At 39.4% G+C, this 14,389-nt stretch overlaps 1 protein-coding gene across 1 annotated transcript in view; it reads right to left on the minus strand.

The window, feature by feature from the left end:
• Nucleotides 1-14,389, minus strand: part of ADAM12 (ADAM metallopeptidase domain 12) — a 189,253-nt gene that overhangs the window by 30,316 nt on the left and 144,548 nt on the right. The window contains exon 12 of the mRNA XM_085299114.1: nt 4,589-4,766. Within this exon, the coding sequence (XP_085155240.1) occupies nt 4,589-4,766 (178 nt within the window). The remainder of the gene's footprint in view (nt 1-4,588; nt 4,767-14,389) is intronic.

Genomic DNA, 14,389 nt, shown 5'->3' on the forward strand with positions numbered 1-14,389 from the left:
AAAAAAAAAAAAAGTCTAAATTTTGAAGAAATTTTTGATATTATAAAAAAGTATAAAGCTAAGTAGTATCTTATTTTTAGATTAAATGCTAAGAAAGTATTCTAATCAAAATACAAAACACAATGCACTGAAGGAACAAGCTCCACCACCTTCAGCTGACTTAACCCAGCTGGGGATCTAGACCCTGGGCTACAGAGTTATTCAACATCACCGCTATGGCTCTCTCTTTTGTGATAGTTGCTTGCCAAAATTCTGTATTGCAGGGAGATGGGTGGCTACTGCAAAAAAAGAAATGATGACACCATTCAGTGTAGCTGAAATCCACAAGCTGTAATCTTTTATCAGGATATTTCAGTAACAGAGCTTTAAGAAAAGTATAAATTGCATTATCACTAACTGATACATCCCAGTTTCATAATTCTGGGTTAGATGGTGGCACACATGTGGTTTTACAAACTTTATTCTCAGTAGGATGAGCAAGTAAGAAGTTTCAGAAAATAATGGATTTGATTTTCCAGGATTTTGTTCACAAGTTGCAAGTTAAATGAGCCACACTGGAAACTCAGTTCTCTAACAAAAATAGCAGCAAATAGATTTGCTCTTCAGCAGTGTTAAGTCAGTTTGACTTAACAGGGGATCACTAATACTATACTGAATACAGGAAAAATAAGTGGGTTAGAATGAGGTTCACAGCCTCTTGTTACTTTATTGGCTTTTGTAAAGCTTTCCAACTGGAAGATGAGGCTACCTGATTATACCGCTGCACTTGCAAATGACGAGCAAAATGACTCTCAGCATTTCACTGTTTTCTTAATTAATATCTGCCTGTATACACAAAGCCACATCTATGCTTGCTCTGAAGCAGCAGAATGACTTACAGAGGTAAGTCTACCTATTTTTGGTCATGCTGGAAGGCAGCAGGCTACTCAAATATTTCTGTGCAGCTGCTGTTTAAAAAATAACATTCCTCTGCACAAAAGCACATTTTACACATTTGCCTCAACAGCACTCTGGGAAACGCAGAATAGGGGAGGGCAATGTCAGTCCAATAACAGTACTTCCGAAAGTCATCTGCTATATGCCATCATCTGGCCACGTACAAAACAGCAACAGAACTTCCACAGACAAGTCGAGATAAAGACACATATCTCTGATCTCTGTCACTGTCATCTTGCAAAACACACTTACTGCGACGCTTTTGCAGTTTCCCCTCGGATCTATGCGCACTTCTAGCACCCGTGGCAAGGAACTCAGAACTCATCTACACAATCTGGGGAACACTCTCCTCCTGCTAGATGGAAAACGCTACCTTTGGCTAGCTTCACTTGCACAGTTCTTGTGGGGACAATCACTCTGCAGTCTCTCTTTCCCCGAGTCACTCATGATTTTATCACCTTCTGTCACATATTCCTTCATTTCCTTCTTTTCCAGGCAGAGCTCTTCCAAAATGTTGATCATCCTTATTGCTTTTCTTTCAACCTTTTTCATTCTACTTTATCTTTCTTGAGACCAGAAAGGGTTTGGAATAAAGGGTTAGGAATAAAACTGTACACAGTTTCAGACACAGCTCACTGCAGATCTTCGGTGGCCTATTGGTGCTCTATTTATTTTTCCTGTGTCTTCCCTGGTAATTTCTAACAGCTTATTTACCTTTTAGACAACTCTTGAGCACTGAGCTGACATTTTCATGAGACTATTTATTACAATATGAAGTCTTGTTCCTCTGTAGTCAGAGTCAGCTCAGAGTCCATCACGTTATATGCAGTTGGGTTGTGCTGAACTCTACACACTGAATTTCATTTGTCATCTTAATGTCTAGTCAAGCTTTCTCATAAGGTTCTTCTGCAGTTCTTCACAGTCAGCTTTCATCTCTACAATCCTATGTATCAGCAAATTCAAGACTATTCCTCTTCCCAGGTTATTTATGAATATATTGAATAGTGTGATCTCCAGCATACATCTCCCAGAAGCATCACTGCTGATCTCCTTCCACTGTGAAAATTGATCATTTATACTTGCCATGTATTTCCTACCTTTTAACACCATTTTTGATCATGCAAGAATATTCTCTCATCCCACAGCTGCTTAGTTTCTTAAAACAGCTTTGGTGAAGGATGTTGGTCTAAAGACCCTTTGAACTCCACACAGGCTGTAATAACTGGATCGTCCCTTTCCATCTGCTTGTTAAGTCCTTCAGAGAACTGCAGTATGTTTATAAGACAGAGATTCCTGTCACAAGAGTTACGCTGACTCTTCTCTGGCATATCACAGCTATTCAGACAGCTAGCTTTTTATTACATTCGCTAGTAATTTGTTTGGGACTGACCTCTGATTTACCAGTTTGTAGTTCTCTGATGTCCTTGCAGCCACTTATAAAATTCGTCACATTTGTCACATTTCAGTCCTCAGGAACCAAGGGAAGTTTGTAGACCATGATTAGAAGGTCAGCTGCTCCATCTCTGAATTCTTTACAGGCCTTGGGTGAATTCAGATGGCTATTGCCAGTTTATCCACGTTTGTCTCATGCATCTTCCATCACTTAAATTTAGACTGATCTTCTTACGAATCCTCCGAAGAAAGTATTCTGTTGTGGAAACCTCCCCCAGTTCTTCCACAGTAATTCTGAAGCAAAACTTAGACCTTTTCTCCCCCCACTATGACCCTCTCTTCCCTGAATGCTCCCATGTAACCCTCATGACCTGTAGGTCCTACAGAATCTCTCTCAGATTTCTTGTTCCTAAATGCATTCCCAAAGCTGTAGTTAATAATCTATGACCTTTTTTGCCTTCTACTGCTTTTTTTTTGTATGTAATTTACATCAACCCTCCTTCTAGAGACACTGTAGCACTTTAAACATTTTTGGCAATCTAATACAAAATAAGCCTGGAGCTTGGCTGGTAAAACCATTTCTAGCCAGGACTTAATCTCTTGGCCTGGCAGTGGGCATGCAAGCATCCATTATATTCAAAAAGGTGACCGGAGCATCTATGGATGGAGATGGCTATACAGTCCCTACTGCATTAGTGTTAACAGGGGTGTCGGAAGGATGGAGAGCATGCTACAGTCACAAGTCCCTTAGGAATCCTTTGCTGCCTTACTGCTAAGGAATGTTGCTAAGCACATGTTGCAACATGAGGCTAATATTTTAGTTAAAAGACACAGTAAATCTGTGGTTTGCTTAGTAAGTAGTACAAATGCTTCTGAAATCCCTCATCACATTCCTGAGGGTAAACAGTTTCTTGACTAAAGGAGAAATATTCCTAGCAACCATCTACATCGACATATTCAAACTGATATTTAATTCCGATCAGCAATAAAAACAACCAGCATATGTAGGCTTATTGTACCACTTCCCACGTCATAAAATACTGAATCAGAACTGACATATCTCACCTCTTCTAAGTGACCGTGCAATGAATTATTAACTGATCAAATGGGTTTTCTGGTACCACTCAGATTATAGCAGTAGATTCCAAATTAATTTAATTGGGCTCAAGGTGTAGTTTTCCATGATAATCAAAAAAAGAAAAACACAGAAAGAGGCAAATCTAGTCACTGCTTGGGGATGTTAAGTAGCCTCAACTGGAAAAGGTATAGCTAACATTCAAAAGTGAAAATGAGAAAGATAACTAGGTTAGAAAGACATTTGCTGGCTGCTTGCATTCTACTGACTTTAAAGAAGAAGATAAGCCTGCTTTCTCCAACCTTGTTACCCTGAAGAGTGAGTGAACTGTCAGGAAATCCTCATGGCTTGTATAAATCCAATATACTGTATAGACAGAATACAGCAATTTCTGTTTTAACTGCCTCGATCTATTTTGTCTGCAGAACCATATTTATCAGAGGAAGCAAATCCCTCATCTGCTAATATATGTAATTCAGATAATCTCAGAGAAGCTCAATATAGCCAGTGAACATGGAATCCAAAGGGATAAGGATGTCTGTTCAGATATTATTTGATTCCTAGGCTTTGCCTATCTCCTTCTGATCTGAGCAGTTCTCTAACACATTCACTAAACTAAATGGACTGATCTTTGAAGTAGTATTAGTCTTTTTGGGAGGCAGTGAAAGCCATTTCTGCTGAAAGGTAATTGGCTAGCAGTAAAGAAAAATCTCATAGTAAAAGAGGGAAAGCTACTGTACCTGAAAACTGAAGCAGGCTGCAAGGAAAAAAAAATACCTAAGCAATATTAATTCAGCATCTTCTCAAAGTTGGAAACAAATCTTCAGTTAATGTGTGGTATCTTGGGAAATTTGAGTAATTTTAACAAATTTGTTTTGGGTTCGGACTATTAGCAAGTACCCAAAGTAATTTCTATGTTGTGAATCTTGTCAGGACCAGGCAAGTTGAGCATATTCTTAACTAAAGCCCAACTTTAGCAACTCGTAATGCAAGTTAAGCAGAGATTCCTCCATTTTGGGGGACTTTAGCTGAGGTTTAGGATGATAAGATAGAAGCACAGAAGGGAAAATTGTGTTTTGCACCAAATAGCCTTAAACATGCCAAACCAACTCTGATTCTTTTTCTTTTCCTACTGAAAATCTGTAGACAAGAGGTGAGTAGCAATTCTCAAGAAAAGCATCTTACGTCAGGTTCCCCACAGTCACATTCCTCTCCGTCTTCCACATAGCCATTCCCACACTTCTGTCCACCAAATGACTCCTTGACTTCAGGCAAGTTAAATAGACACATTCCCACTCCTTTTTCCAGGCTGTTTTCCAGGTCCTTTCTACTGCAGCTACTGAATACCATGGGAAATGGATAGCTAGAAGAAAAATACATATATATAAAAAAAGATGAAGTATCATCAGATGAAAACTCCTCTCTCCTGCCAGGCTGGTGACCTTTTAGACCACCTGTGCACAAACAAGAAGGGTGGGTTAATTTTTTCAATCCTTTAACATATGATTGAGATTTAGCAATTTACTGTGAAATTGTGCCAGAAACATTTATAGTAATTCCTGACTATGAGTAAGGGAATTTCCATCATTTGCACTTAAATTTGTGGCTGCTGTTCAGGATGGGAACTGTTCACACATAGAATTACACATGCAAAAATGGTAGAAGTGGTTAGAAAGCAATTCTGATCATGATCCTAAAGAAATATTGGCATTGTATAGAGGTTTCTGGCATTTACAAGACTGCAAAACATTCTAAGTTGCCTTGGCAAATTTAGCCTCAAATGGCAAATTCATTCATCTTGCTCTACAGCATGGCAAACGTTCTGCTCATTTTAGCAGGGGAGAGAGGGGAGAAAAATACCAAGTTACTCGATAAAAGTTTGTTTCTGCATTTTATCAAAGCTGAACTTGAGAACTGCATGATTAAAGTAAATACAGTTCTTATTTTAAGTCATGGCGACTCTAAAGACACTATTGAAAGTATACCCATATTTTGAATTCACGCTACTGAGAGCAGCATACAGCCCTCCTCTGCAGGTCCATCTCTGATTTCTTCCAGGAAACACACAGACAACGTTAGCAAAATAATCCAGTGTGGTACCAATGTTTCCAGATAATCTGTGTTTTTCTTCTGGAGGATTTCATTCCAGGCTCTGTAATGAAGCTTTGCCCTTTGATTCAAAGATAGAAGATAAAGTGGCACTTGGATCTGGCCATTAGTATCATTCTAGAGATGGCCGTGCCCTCTCTGCAGTGAGGTGTGCACATGATTACATTTGATCTGGATCACAATCAAGTGGTAAAATAACATTCAAGCTGCCTTATTTCCCCTAAGACCTAGGTCCTTACTCATTGCTGATCGCAGCCAAGAAGTAATTCAACATAATGGCAGCACAGGGAGTCATCCTGATAGTATCCGGACTTTATTCACTAAATGCTTTGCAACAGTCACGTATTATTAAGAACAGGGCATAATCTTTATAGACAAACAGGATAATAGATGGAAACCATAGATGGAAGTTCTGTACTGCTGTTATTTCTAATATTCTAAAATGAAATGCTTTCTTTGTAGATGATGATGCCTACAGATATCAGAAATGAAAAATTTCTATTAAAAAAAAAGTGTTTGACGATACTTGATGTAACAGAAGTTTACATTCCTATCCTGATTTAGGGGAGTTAAATAGGATCTTGCAGAAAGGTTAGGGGCATCTTACAGAACAGAGTTAATTTTGTGCCTACTTAAAATTACTTTTTTACAGATTCTTCCGCATTACAACAGCTAACTCATTGGTAAAGGACATAAATGTGACTATGAAGAAGAAAAATTTCATCTATCACTATAGGACTTAACTAGTTAAGCTAAACAGCTCTGTGGTTCACTGACATGTAACTTCAGAAAGTTAGCAGGCATCTTCACTTAAGAAGCTGGTATCTGGTAAATGTCAATGTTTAGGCATAATGATAGTCTAAGATAAATCTCAGAAGAGCAAGAGGTAGGAGTCAGGCTGATAGTAGCAGCTCTGGGCTCCAAGGGAAACAGGGAAGGTACTGAGGAGGACAACACAGAAAATAAAGGTAGTTGGGAAACCTTATACTGACCTTTTTATATTGAGTAACTGGAGGTGGTCTTAATAGGGTGTCACAAACAGAGGACTACTGTCCCCTCTTCTTTTGATTGGCAAAAGGACACAAAGCTTTGTGTATGTGACTATGAACAAGTAGTTGGATGTACTACTACCAAATACCAGCAAAAACTCAAGAATCACAGATGTCTGACTGCTAAATCCTGCTCAAAATACATGACCGCTTGATCAGATACGATCTTCATATCAAACTGTGAGTAAATGAATGCTGCCTCATCCAAGCAAGATCCCTCACTTCAGTGTCATGGATTTACTTTGATATCCACTAAGATGAACACGGGGAGACATACATAACTTCCCTCCTCTGAAACTGATTCAGGAATACACATAATGCATTTTTCCCTGCGCCGGATGTCTCCGCCACACACAGGTCATCAAAACAGCTCGCTAGTCAAAACAACCAGTAATTTAGCGCTGTTCCTTTGTATCCATGAATGCTCACAATCATGCGCAAGAATGTGAGATGTGCATGTCCATCACAGGGAGAACAGAATCCTCACTCTCTACGAGGGCTCAAATAATGTCACTGTTAATGAATGACGCTTCTGTTTCCCCTGAAAGGAACTTCAAGCTGTTTCCTATTTTGAAGCAAGACATCCATTCATCTTCTGGCTTTTCCTGCTCTTGACGCTGATTTCCTCAACTGACATCAGTGCAGCACATGTCATTTTATGAAACTTTCTGAAAATATTTTTTCCTTTATCAAATAATGTCGAAATAAAGTAACACAAGCACTGAGATGAACTCAACAATCGGAAACAGAGAGCAACCGGAGAGTGACTACACTCATGCAAGAGAAGGTCCCACAGCAATTGATATCAGTTGCTATTTCTATTGAAAACTTAACTGATCTTTAATACAATCATTCTTCATTTCTTTGACAAAAACAGACAAAAAAATCCCATGTAACAGCTATAGGATTTGATCACTGTGATTTTAGACTACATTTTGTCTGGTTTTGTAATTTTTAAGCTGTTTCATCAGAAGCATGAAATCCCTGACAGACGGGAAGGGAAGCTGTAACTATCAGATGTTAGTAGCATTAGACATGTTGTTTAAGTGAATCTGGAGCTTGTGAAAAACACCAGAGTAGCAGTTACGTAAAGGAACTCTGAACAAATGCAGCAAGCTTCCCCGCACTGTCCTGCTGCGAGGCTTCAAACTTCACCTGGGGACTACTTTTTGGTGGGTAAAGGGCATCCAGCTTCCAGAGCAAAGTCAATCCTTGATCTGTCTCTGAGATTTCAATAACGTTACTAGACGGAGATCTTGGGTGTTCTGCGGTGGCTCTGGCACTTATCCAACTGGAATAACCTTCTACTACTCTCTTCCACAGGGCATTCAAGACTCTTCCAGAGGTAACAGTTTCTTTAGCAATCAGCCTGTTCCACTACTCTTCACTCTGGTTAGCTCCTTTTATAGATCCTTATTTTTATTGCAGAATGGACAGAAAGAAAACTTTAGCACCAGCTTAGCCCAGTCCTGACTAGTATGCACATTTTCTACATCCCTGGAATCTGTAAATTTAATGTACAACAGATCACTTTACTGAACCATTTGTGGTTCAGACAGGACCAGATCATGTCTGCTACTACTTATCGTCTTCAGTGGGTTTACAACAAGGAAAATAATTTCAGAGTCTTTCTACCTCTTTTGAATCAACAAATCAACAGCATTTTCCAGTGTATCCTTGGTGCTTAAAGGATGTGCATAATCTCAAGCAAAGCAAATATCCTGCTTCCCACAAGAAGCAAACTGGCTTTGTCTGCTTCTACAAATAAGAGATTCACAGTAGTAAGATGATGCCTGGTAATTGATTCCTTTAGAAACAGAGTCTGGTTTTGTCCCATTCATTTATATTTCAAGCACTGAAGCCATTCAAATGCCAGTTTCCTCTATCTACTTTTACATTTAGCTTGTATTAGATGGCTCCTTTCATTAACTAAGTCAAGTGGCATCCTCAAGGGACATGCCAAGCCCCTTTAAAAGAAAGAGAATTCATTGTACTGGTGCTGCATTGCCCAGCACAGTCTATTTTTCTGCATGAACTGTGAAAGTTCTCCACCATCTCCATTTCAGAAGTATTTTCTCTACTAATGGGCTGAAGAACAGGGTGTAAAAACACAGAAAAAGATAGAATCTCTGCTGCAGAAAATTATGGTCTAAAGAGACGAGAGAACCAAAGCATTCAGGAGAAGCAGACGGTGCAGGGTGATACAGCAGATCAGCTAGGGAACGCCGAGCAGTCCTGCCTGAGGCTGCTGTGTAATCTGTCTGGCACTGCTGGCTCTCCCATTGCTCCAGGTGGGGAATGCCTGGAGGGCACTGACCAGGGATGCAGGAGATTGTAGCTCCATCCCAAAACTTGCTGTGATATCTTGAACAAGTCACTTCGGATAAACAAGGGAGTTTCTTTTCAAGCTACTAGGTATCTATCTACATCTTTAGGTGCCTAAGAATTTAGTACCTCAGGTTTACCTCCTCCATGTGCCTCAGGTTCCTTTCCCATATAGCACAGGTCTCCCTTTGCAAAATAGTTTGCTCTTTCTCAAGAAGCACCACTGAGGCAGTATCCCCATGAAGGCTCCTGGCAATTCACCAAATACTGCACAGGAGGATGAACCCTAGGTTCACAATATCTTGAAAACAAACATTTGATTGTCAGAACCATCACTATCAAACCTCAGATTTTTCTCTTTTCCAAGAGCTGCAGAATGCATATAAAGTATATGCTTTCTTCTCTCTAAAAGATTAGTATATGCACACACACATTATATGTCCATACACATTATATGTCTATTTATGGGGTTCATTTATTCCAGTTCATATAGCAACCTGATTATTCAGTATTATAGCAATGTTTATACAGAGCCCTTTACCCAAGGCTCTGAAGTGTTTTACAATTATTCACTCAATTAAAATGCATGACAGCCCCTAAGAGCTCTTTTAAGTACCACCATGCCTTTCTCCCTGAGGTAATAAGATAATTGGAGATTATATTAATTTTAAAAAGGCATTTTGATTTTCTGGAGTATTCTTATTGAAATAACTGCTGACTATCTAATTTACAAAGGTGCAGAAAACTGGAACCTGTTTTTGTCCAGAACGCTTGAAAAAATGAAGCCTGAAAGGCCACATCTGAAAATAGCTCAGACCTCAGCACCGCATTTTAAGAGAACGAAGATGCTCCAAGCTGTCTATTCATTTTAGCCAATGAAACTTCAATGCAAAAATTTCAGTTGTATTTGAAGAAGGGAAAAGAAACTAGGATTCTCCTTTCTTTTTCAGAATGCTTCCTTAAGCACACTATAGCCATCCTTGCTTTTACTTACTTATTCTCCCTAGTCTCATAAATCCTGTATTTTTGGCTGTACGGTGACCAACAGAAGAGAGTGAATCAGGTCCTTTTTTTTGGAGGCAGAAGATGTGAGTTTGAGTTCTCCCTTGTTCAGACCCTACAGACTGACTCACACATGAACCTAAAAAAAAAATTCTTTTCCTACAAAACTGGAGTTAGACTTGCTTTTGTTAATTCCAGTATAAGCGACTGTCCTGTGGAAAAATGTCAGTTAGCAGCAATGACAGTAACATAACTTAGTCTAGAAGGTAGAAGCTCAAGTGAAATGAATGCTTCTAGACCCATCAAGGTGTCGATTTCAAGGAGCTATGACAATTTATCTGCCTCACTGACATCATTCCGTCTCACTAAAAAGCAATCTCTTTGGTTTTAACCTTCCGAACATTATTACTGCTTTCCATATTTTCAAAACAATCTCTTTTTATGATCTCAAAAGAGATACGAGCTTTGTAGAAGTAAACTGCACTTGCTATTCGATGACATTTTTAGACATTTCAGCTGTTCTATACAATATCTTATGTTAATGAATTCATTAAGCATAGAGAACCTCACAGACATTAGATATCAAACAGGAGATAAAATCTGGCTTTCTTTGATATTTAAATAGGTGTTAAAATACTACAGACCTCTTAGCATATAAAGTTATGTCATTACACATTTTTCCATATGTGTCATGTTTTAATAGCAGTTGTTTAAAATTAGACAAGCATCATAGTATGGAAGGGGTTGTGATCCATTACCTGAATGATGGCTTCATTTGAAAGTACTTTTGAGAGAGAGAAAGGCACGCACACACAATTTTAAAGTAGAGCCCACAAACAGAATGAGGTAAGGGGAGATCCTAAAACAAGCCAGTGGAGGACTCCACTCAGCTGCGGATTCCTTCGCACCCAAATCTGCCCATGGCAAACATCCAGGACAATCAGGAGGACAGGACAACTGGAGGTCTCCTTGGGCTCCTGAAAGATGCACAGACCCTCGCAAGCCAAACACAGGTGACACACAAAGTGCTCTGTATAGGTCACCAGTCTCGGGATGACAGGGCACATCTTTTTTTAGCAGTTCTGAAAGGATTTAGCTCAAAATGTTGAGTTTTTTTCTATTATACAGTATGAAATGGGAACTTTGCTTCAAAAGGAACTAGATGTCTGACAACTCGTACTTATTTTTCTAGCCTATTTTTCACTCTCTTGCTCCCCTTTTATAGTTTTAATCCCTAGAGCATCAATAAAGTAGAGCACGGAATTGGGCCATGTAGTTATACGTGACATCAAAGCTCTTGCTGTCTGAGTTCATGGTCAGTGATTTAAAAACAAGCCCAGATTTTGCCTATAGCTTTTGGCATGTTCTTTACAAGGTAGCTTTTACACTTCCAATAAATAACTCTGAATGTCACACTAGTGATTAATTTAATTGATGTGTAGCAGCAATGGTTTGTTGTGCTACAACAGAATTTCCAAAATTATTGAAAAGAAAGTCTTTCCAAGTAAATGCTTAAACTTCACAAACAAATGCCTTAGGTTTGTTTTAATTTCGCCCTGGGGATAGTGCAAATTCCCAGAATGCCTTCAAGTAACATTACTTCAGGTGCCTAGACTGGATTGTCATAGCTGAGATCTGACCTCTCCCATTAAACTGAAGGTAAGAATTTAACTACTAGAAATATTCAAAAAGGCAGATTTATAATATTGAATGTGGGACTTCAGGGCAGAAAGCAATGATAAAACAAATGGTTGGATGGTTCTGAAAATTTTTACTTTCTGCAAAGGAACAACATGTAATGGCTTTATGCAGTATATGCTGTCATGGTTTGATATTTTTGCAGTCACAAAACTGCCAAATAAAACATTATTAGCAGTTATTTTTACTTTGACAAATGTACAGTCAGAGAAGTTTTTTCTTGTTGAGAGGTCTATTGTGACTTTCATTTCTGTGTTCTGGGGGTGAAGCAATACCAAACCAATTTATCAATCTTGACAGTATTCTAACTGTACGCTGGAGTTATCTGCATTGCAAAATGTTCTATGGGAATTGTACTCAGACAACTGTTTTTCCTGTTGGAAACCAGGCAGCCAAGGAAAGTAGCTACAATCACTTCCAATTCGCCTCTGGCTCATCTTTTGCTCTGTTTCCTTTTAGACCACTACCTCATTAATAAAAATTTGCTGGATTGCTGAGAGTTTAGGTTTGGAAGCAACTACTTAGAATTTGAGGTTAATCCAATGCTGACTACAGTAACAGTAAAAAAGCAACAAACAGCAGCGAGAGGGATGCAAAGGCCAGGTCAGGTTTGGTTCTAGGCTAAAGACAACCAGGGCAGCCGTCAGACTGTGCCTGCCAGCAACTGCCAGTGCTGAAGGAAATCGTAGATAAGAAGTCCAACCAGAACGCTCTGTGTTTAAATTTGTCACACAAAATGTAACATCCTCAGCAAGCGATAACCAAATAAAGATAAATGGTCCATCTCGCCACTCAAAATACCTCGCTGAAGGTCAGCTTCCTACCAATTTCTGGTTAGATAAAAGGCACTGTCTGACCTGGCTTGAAATGCCAGGACAGGATTGCATCAGAACGATGCTTCCTTTAGTTCCCAACGGGATTCTACAATCAGCTTTTGTTACAGTTACATTCTGATTTTCTCCTCTGAGAAACCTTGGGATTGTTTTTAAGTAGATCAGGAGCAGAACAGGCTTTTGAGAAGGCTTTATAGACTTTATAGATAGGAAGATCACTTTGTGGAGACCAGATCTCAGGTGAGGCAGCAAAATACTTTTCAAAAAATAAAACAAAACAAACAAAAGGGAATATCAAATCCAAATGATTACACAGAAAAATCAACTCATGATACTTATTTACGGACATTTCATGCTTTCACCAGCACGAGCTCCTGCCCTGTTTGTGTGTATCCTGTAACACAACTCACAGTACACTCTACATTACAGAAAGAAAGAAGCATACACAGTTATTCCAAACATGATGTCGTCATTAGTGTGATCAGCTTGATTTAAAGACTGGAAAGGAACATCACGATTATACAGCCTGATCTTTCTCTAACACAAGCCACAGAATTTCATCTGGTAACTTCAAGCCTGTAACTTCTTGCTGGGTCACAAAAAGACAGTCATAAACTATGTAATGAGCACATGGGTCAGACCAAATGAAAGACGGACTTGTTCTGCACTCAGCCGCAACACTTTGAGAACTGGGCAAGGCCACCACCTGGAGGCCCATACTACAGGTATTTATTTGGCCTCAGGGATTTGGCACTGCGATGAGCCAGTAGGTCAGATGAGCGGACCAAAAGTCAGCACTATAATGGGAGAAGGCTCAGAGGAGGGCAGGAGCCCCAGGAGGAGGAAGCTTTGTTACTCAGGAGAGATTTGGGAAGCTGCTCTCCGAACACAGCAGATGAAGAAGCTGTCCACTGTGAGGAGCAGTTGCAGAAGCACTAAGAAGCAGCAGCTTATGGAAATACCAGTCTGTAAGACCTGAGGTCTGCAGGAAAACAGCTAGCCCTGCAAAAACTGGAAAGGATATATAGCTCGGGGACAGGCTCAGATTGATTTAACTTAATGTCTGTACTACCTGGTCTTTTAGTAAATCAGGACTCCAAGACAGGAGTATCTGATTTGCAAGCAGAATAGCTCATTTTTTTTTCTTCTTTTAGAAGATCCAGAAGAAAAACAACTAAGGCATTAACAGTGCCAGAAATCAGACCACATTCCCACAGCATTCCTGCCTTCCTGGTGTGTGTTGATACAGTATATGCTACAAGATAAGCACTGAGGAATAAGAGTTTTTTTCCCCATGCCATTTAAATCATTTCAGACAAATGGAAGTGGAATTCTGTCAAAAAATTCCTAAATATAGAGTAAATGTATCATTTATTCTAGCTTCTCTTTCCTTCTTCACACAGCTTGGACAAATAAAATAAGCCAATTAGTATCAACACTGCATGTAATCTTTATTTCAAGCTATGAGGAAAGAATGGATCCAGCCAAGATCTGTCTCTTTGGGGTCCTTATAGGCAAATAAAAACTTTCACTCACAGGAATGACAGGCTCCTCACAAATCTAAAGAAATCCATAGGTATCCTCATTAAAAATCCTGGCCTTATTGAAGTCAATGGGAGCTTTCCTATTGACTTCAATGGAACCTGGATTTCACATCTAATGTGCTTCTGTTGCCAGGAAAATGGCAATGACGAACACAATTTCCATGCTACGTTAAAAGAAGCTAGAAAAGCTCCCTAGGACACCAAAGTTATTTCCCCTCTTTATTTTCAGTGACTTTACAGAAAAATAGAAGGTTGCTTATCTTCATCTCAGCACCATGGCAGTGCCATACAGTTTTAAATAGCTGAAATGGAATCTACTTGCGTTTCTGCCATGAGAATCCTGCAGTAAAGGCGTACGGGGCTGTATAATACACTATGACACCAGGAAACCAAAAGACTCGCTTCGCAAGGATCTGTTGATGGAGT

Source organism: Rhea americana, unplaced genomic scaffold (assembly GCF_003343005.1).
Source record: "Rhea americana isolate MKP2758 unplaced genomic scaffold, rheAme1 scaffold_145, whole genome shotgun sequence".
Classification (NCBI taxonomy): domain Eukaryota; kingdom Metazoa; phylum Chordata; class Aves; order Rheiformes; family Rheidae; genus Rhea; species Rhea americana.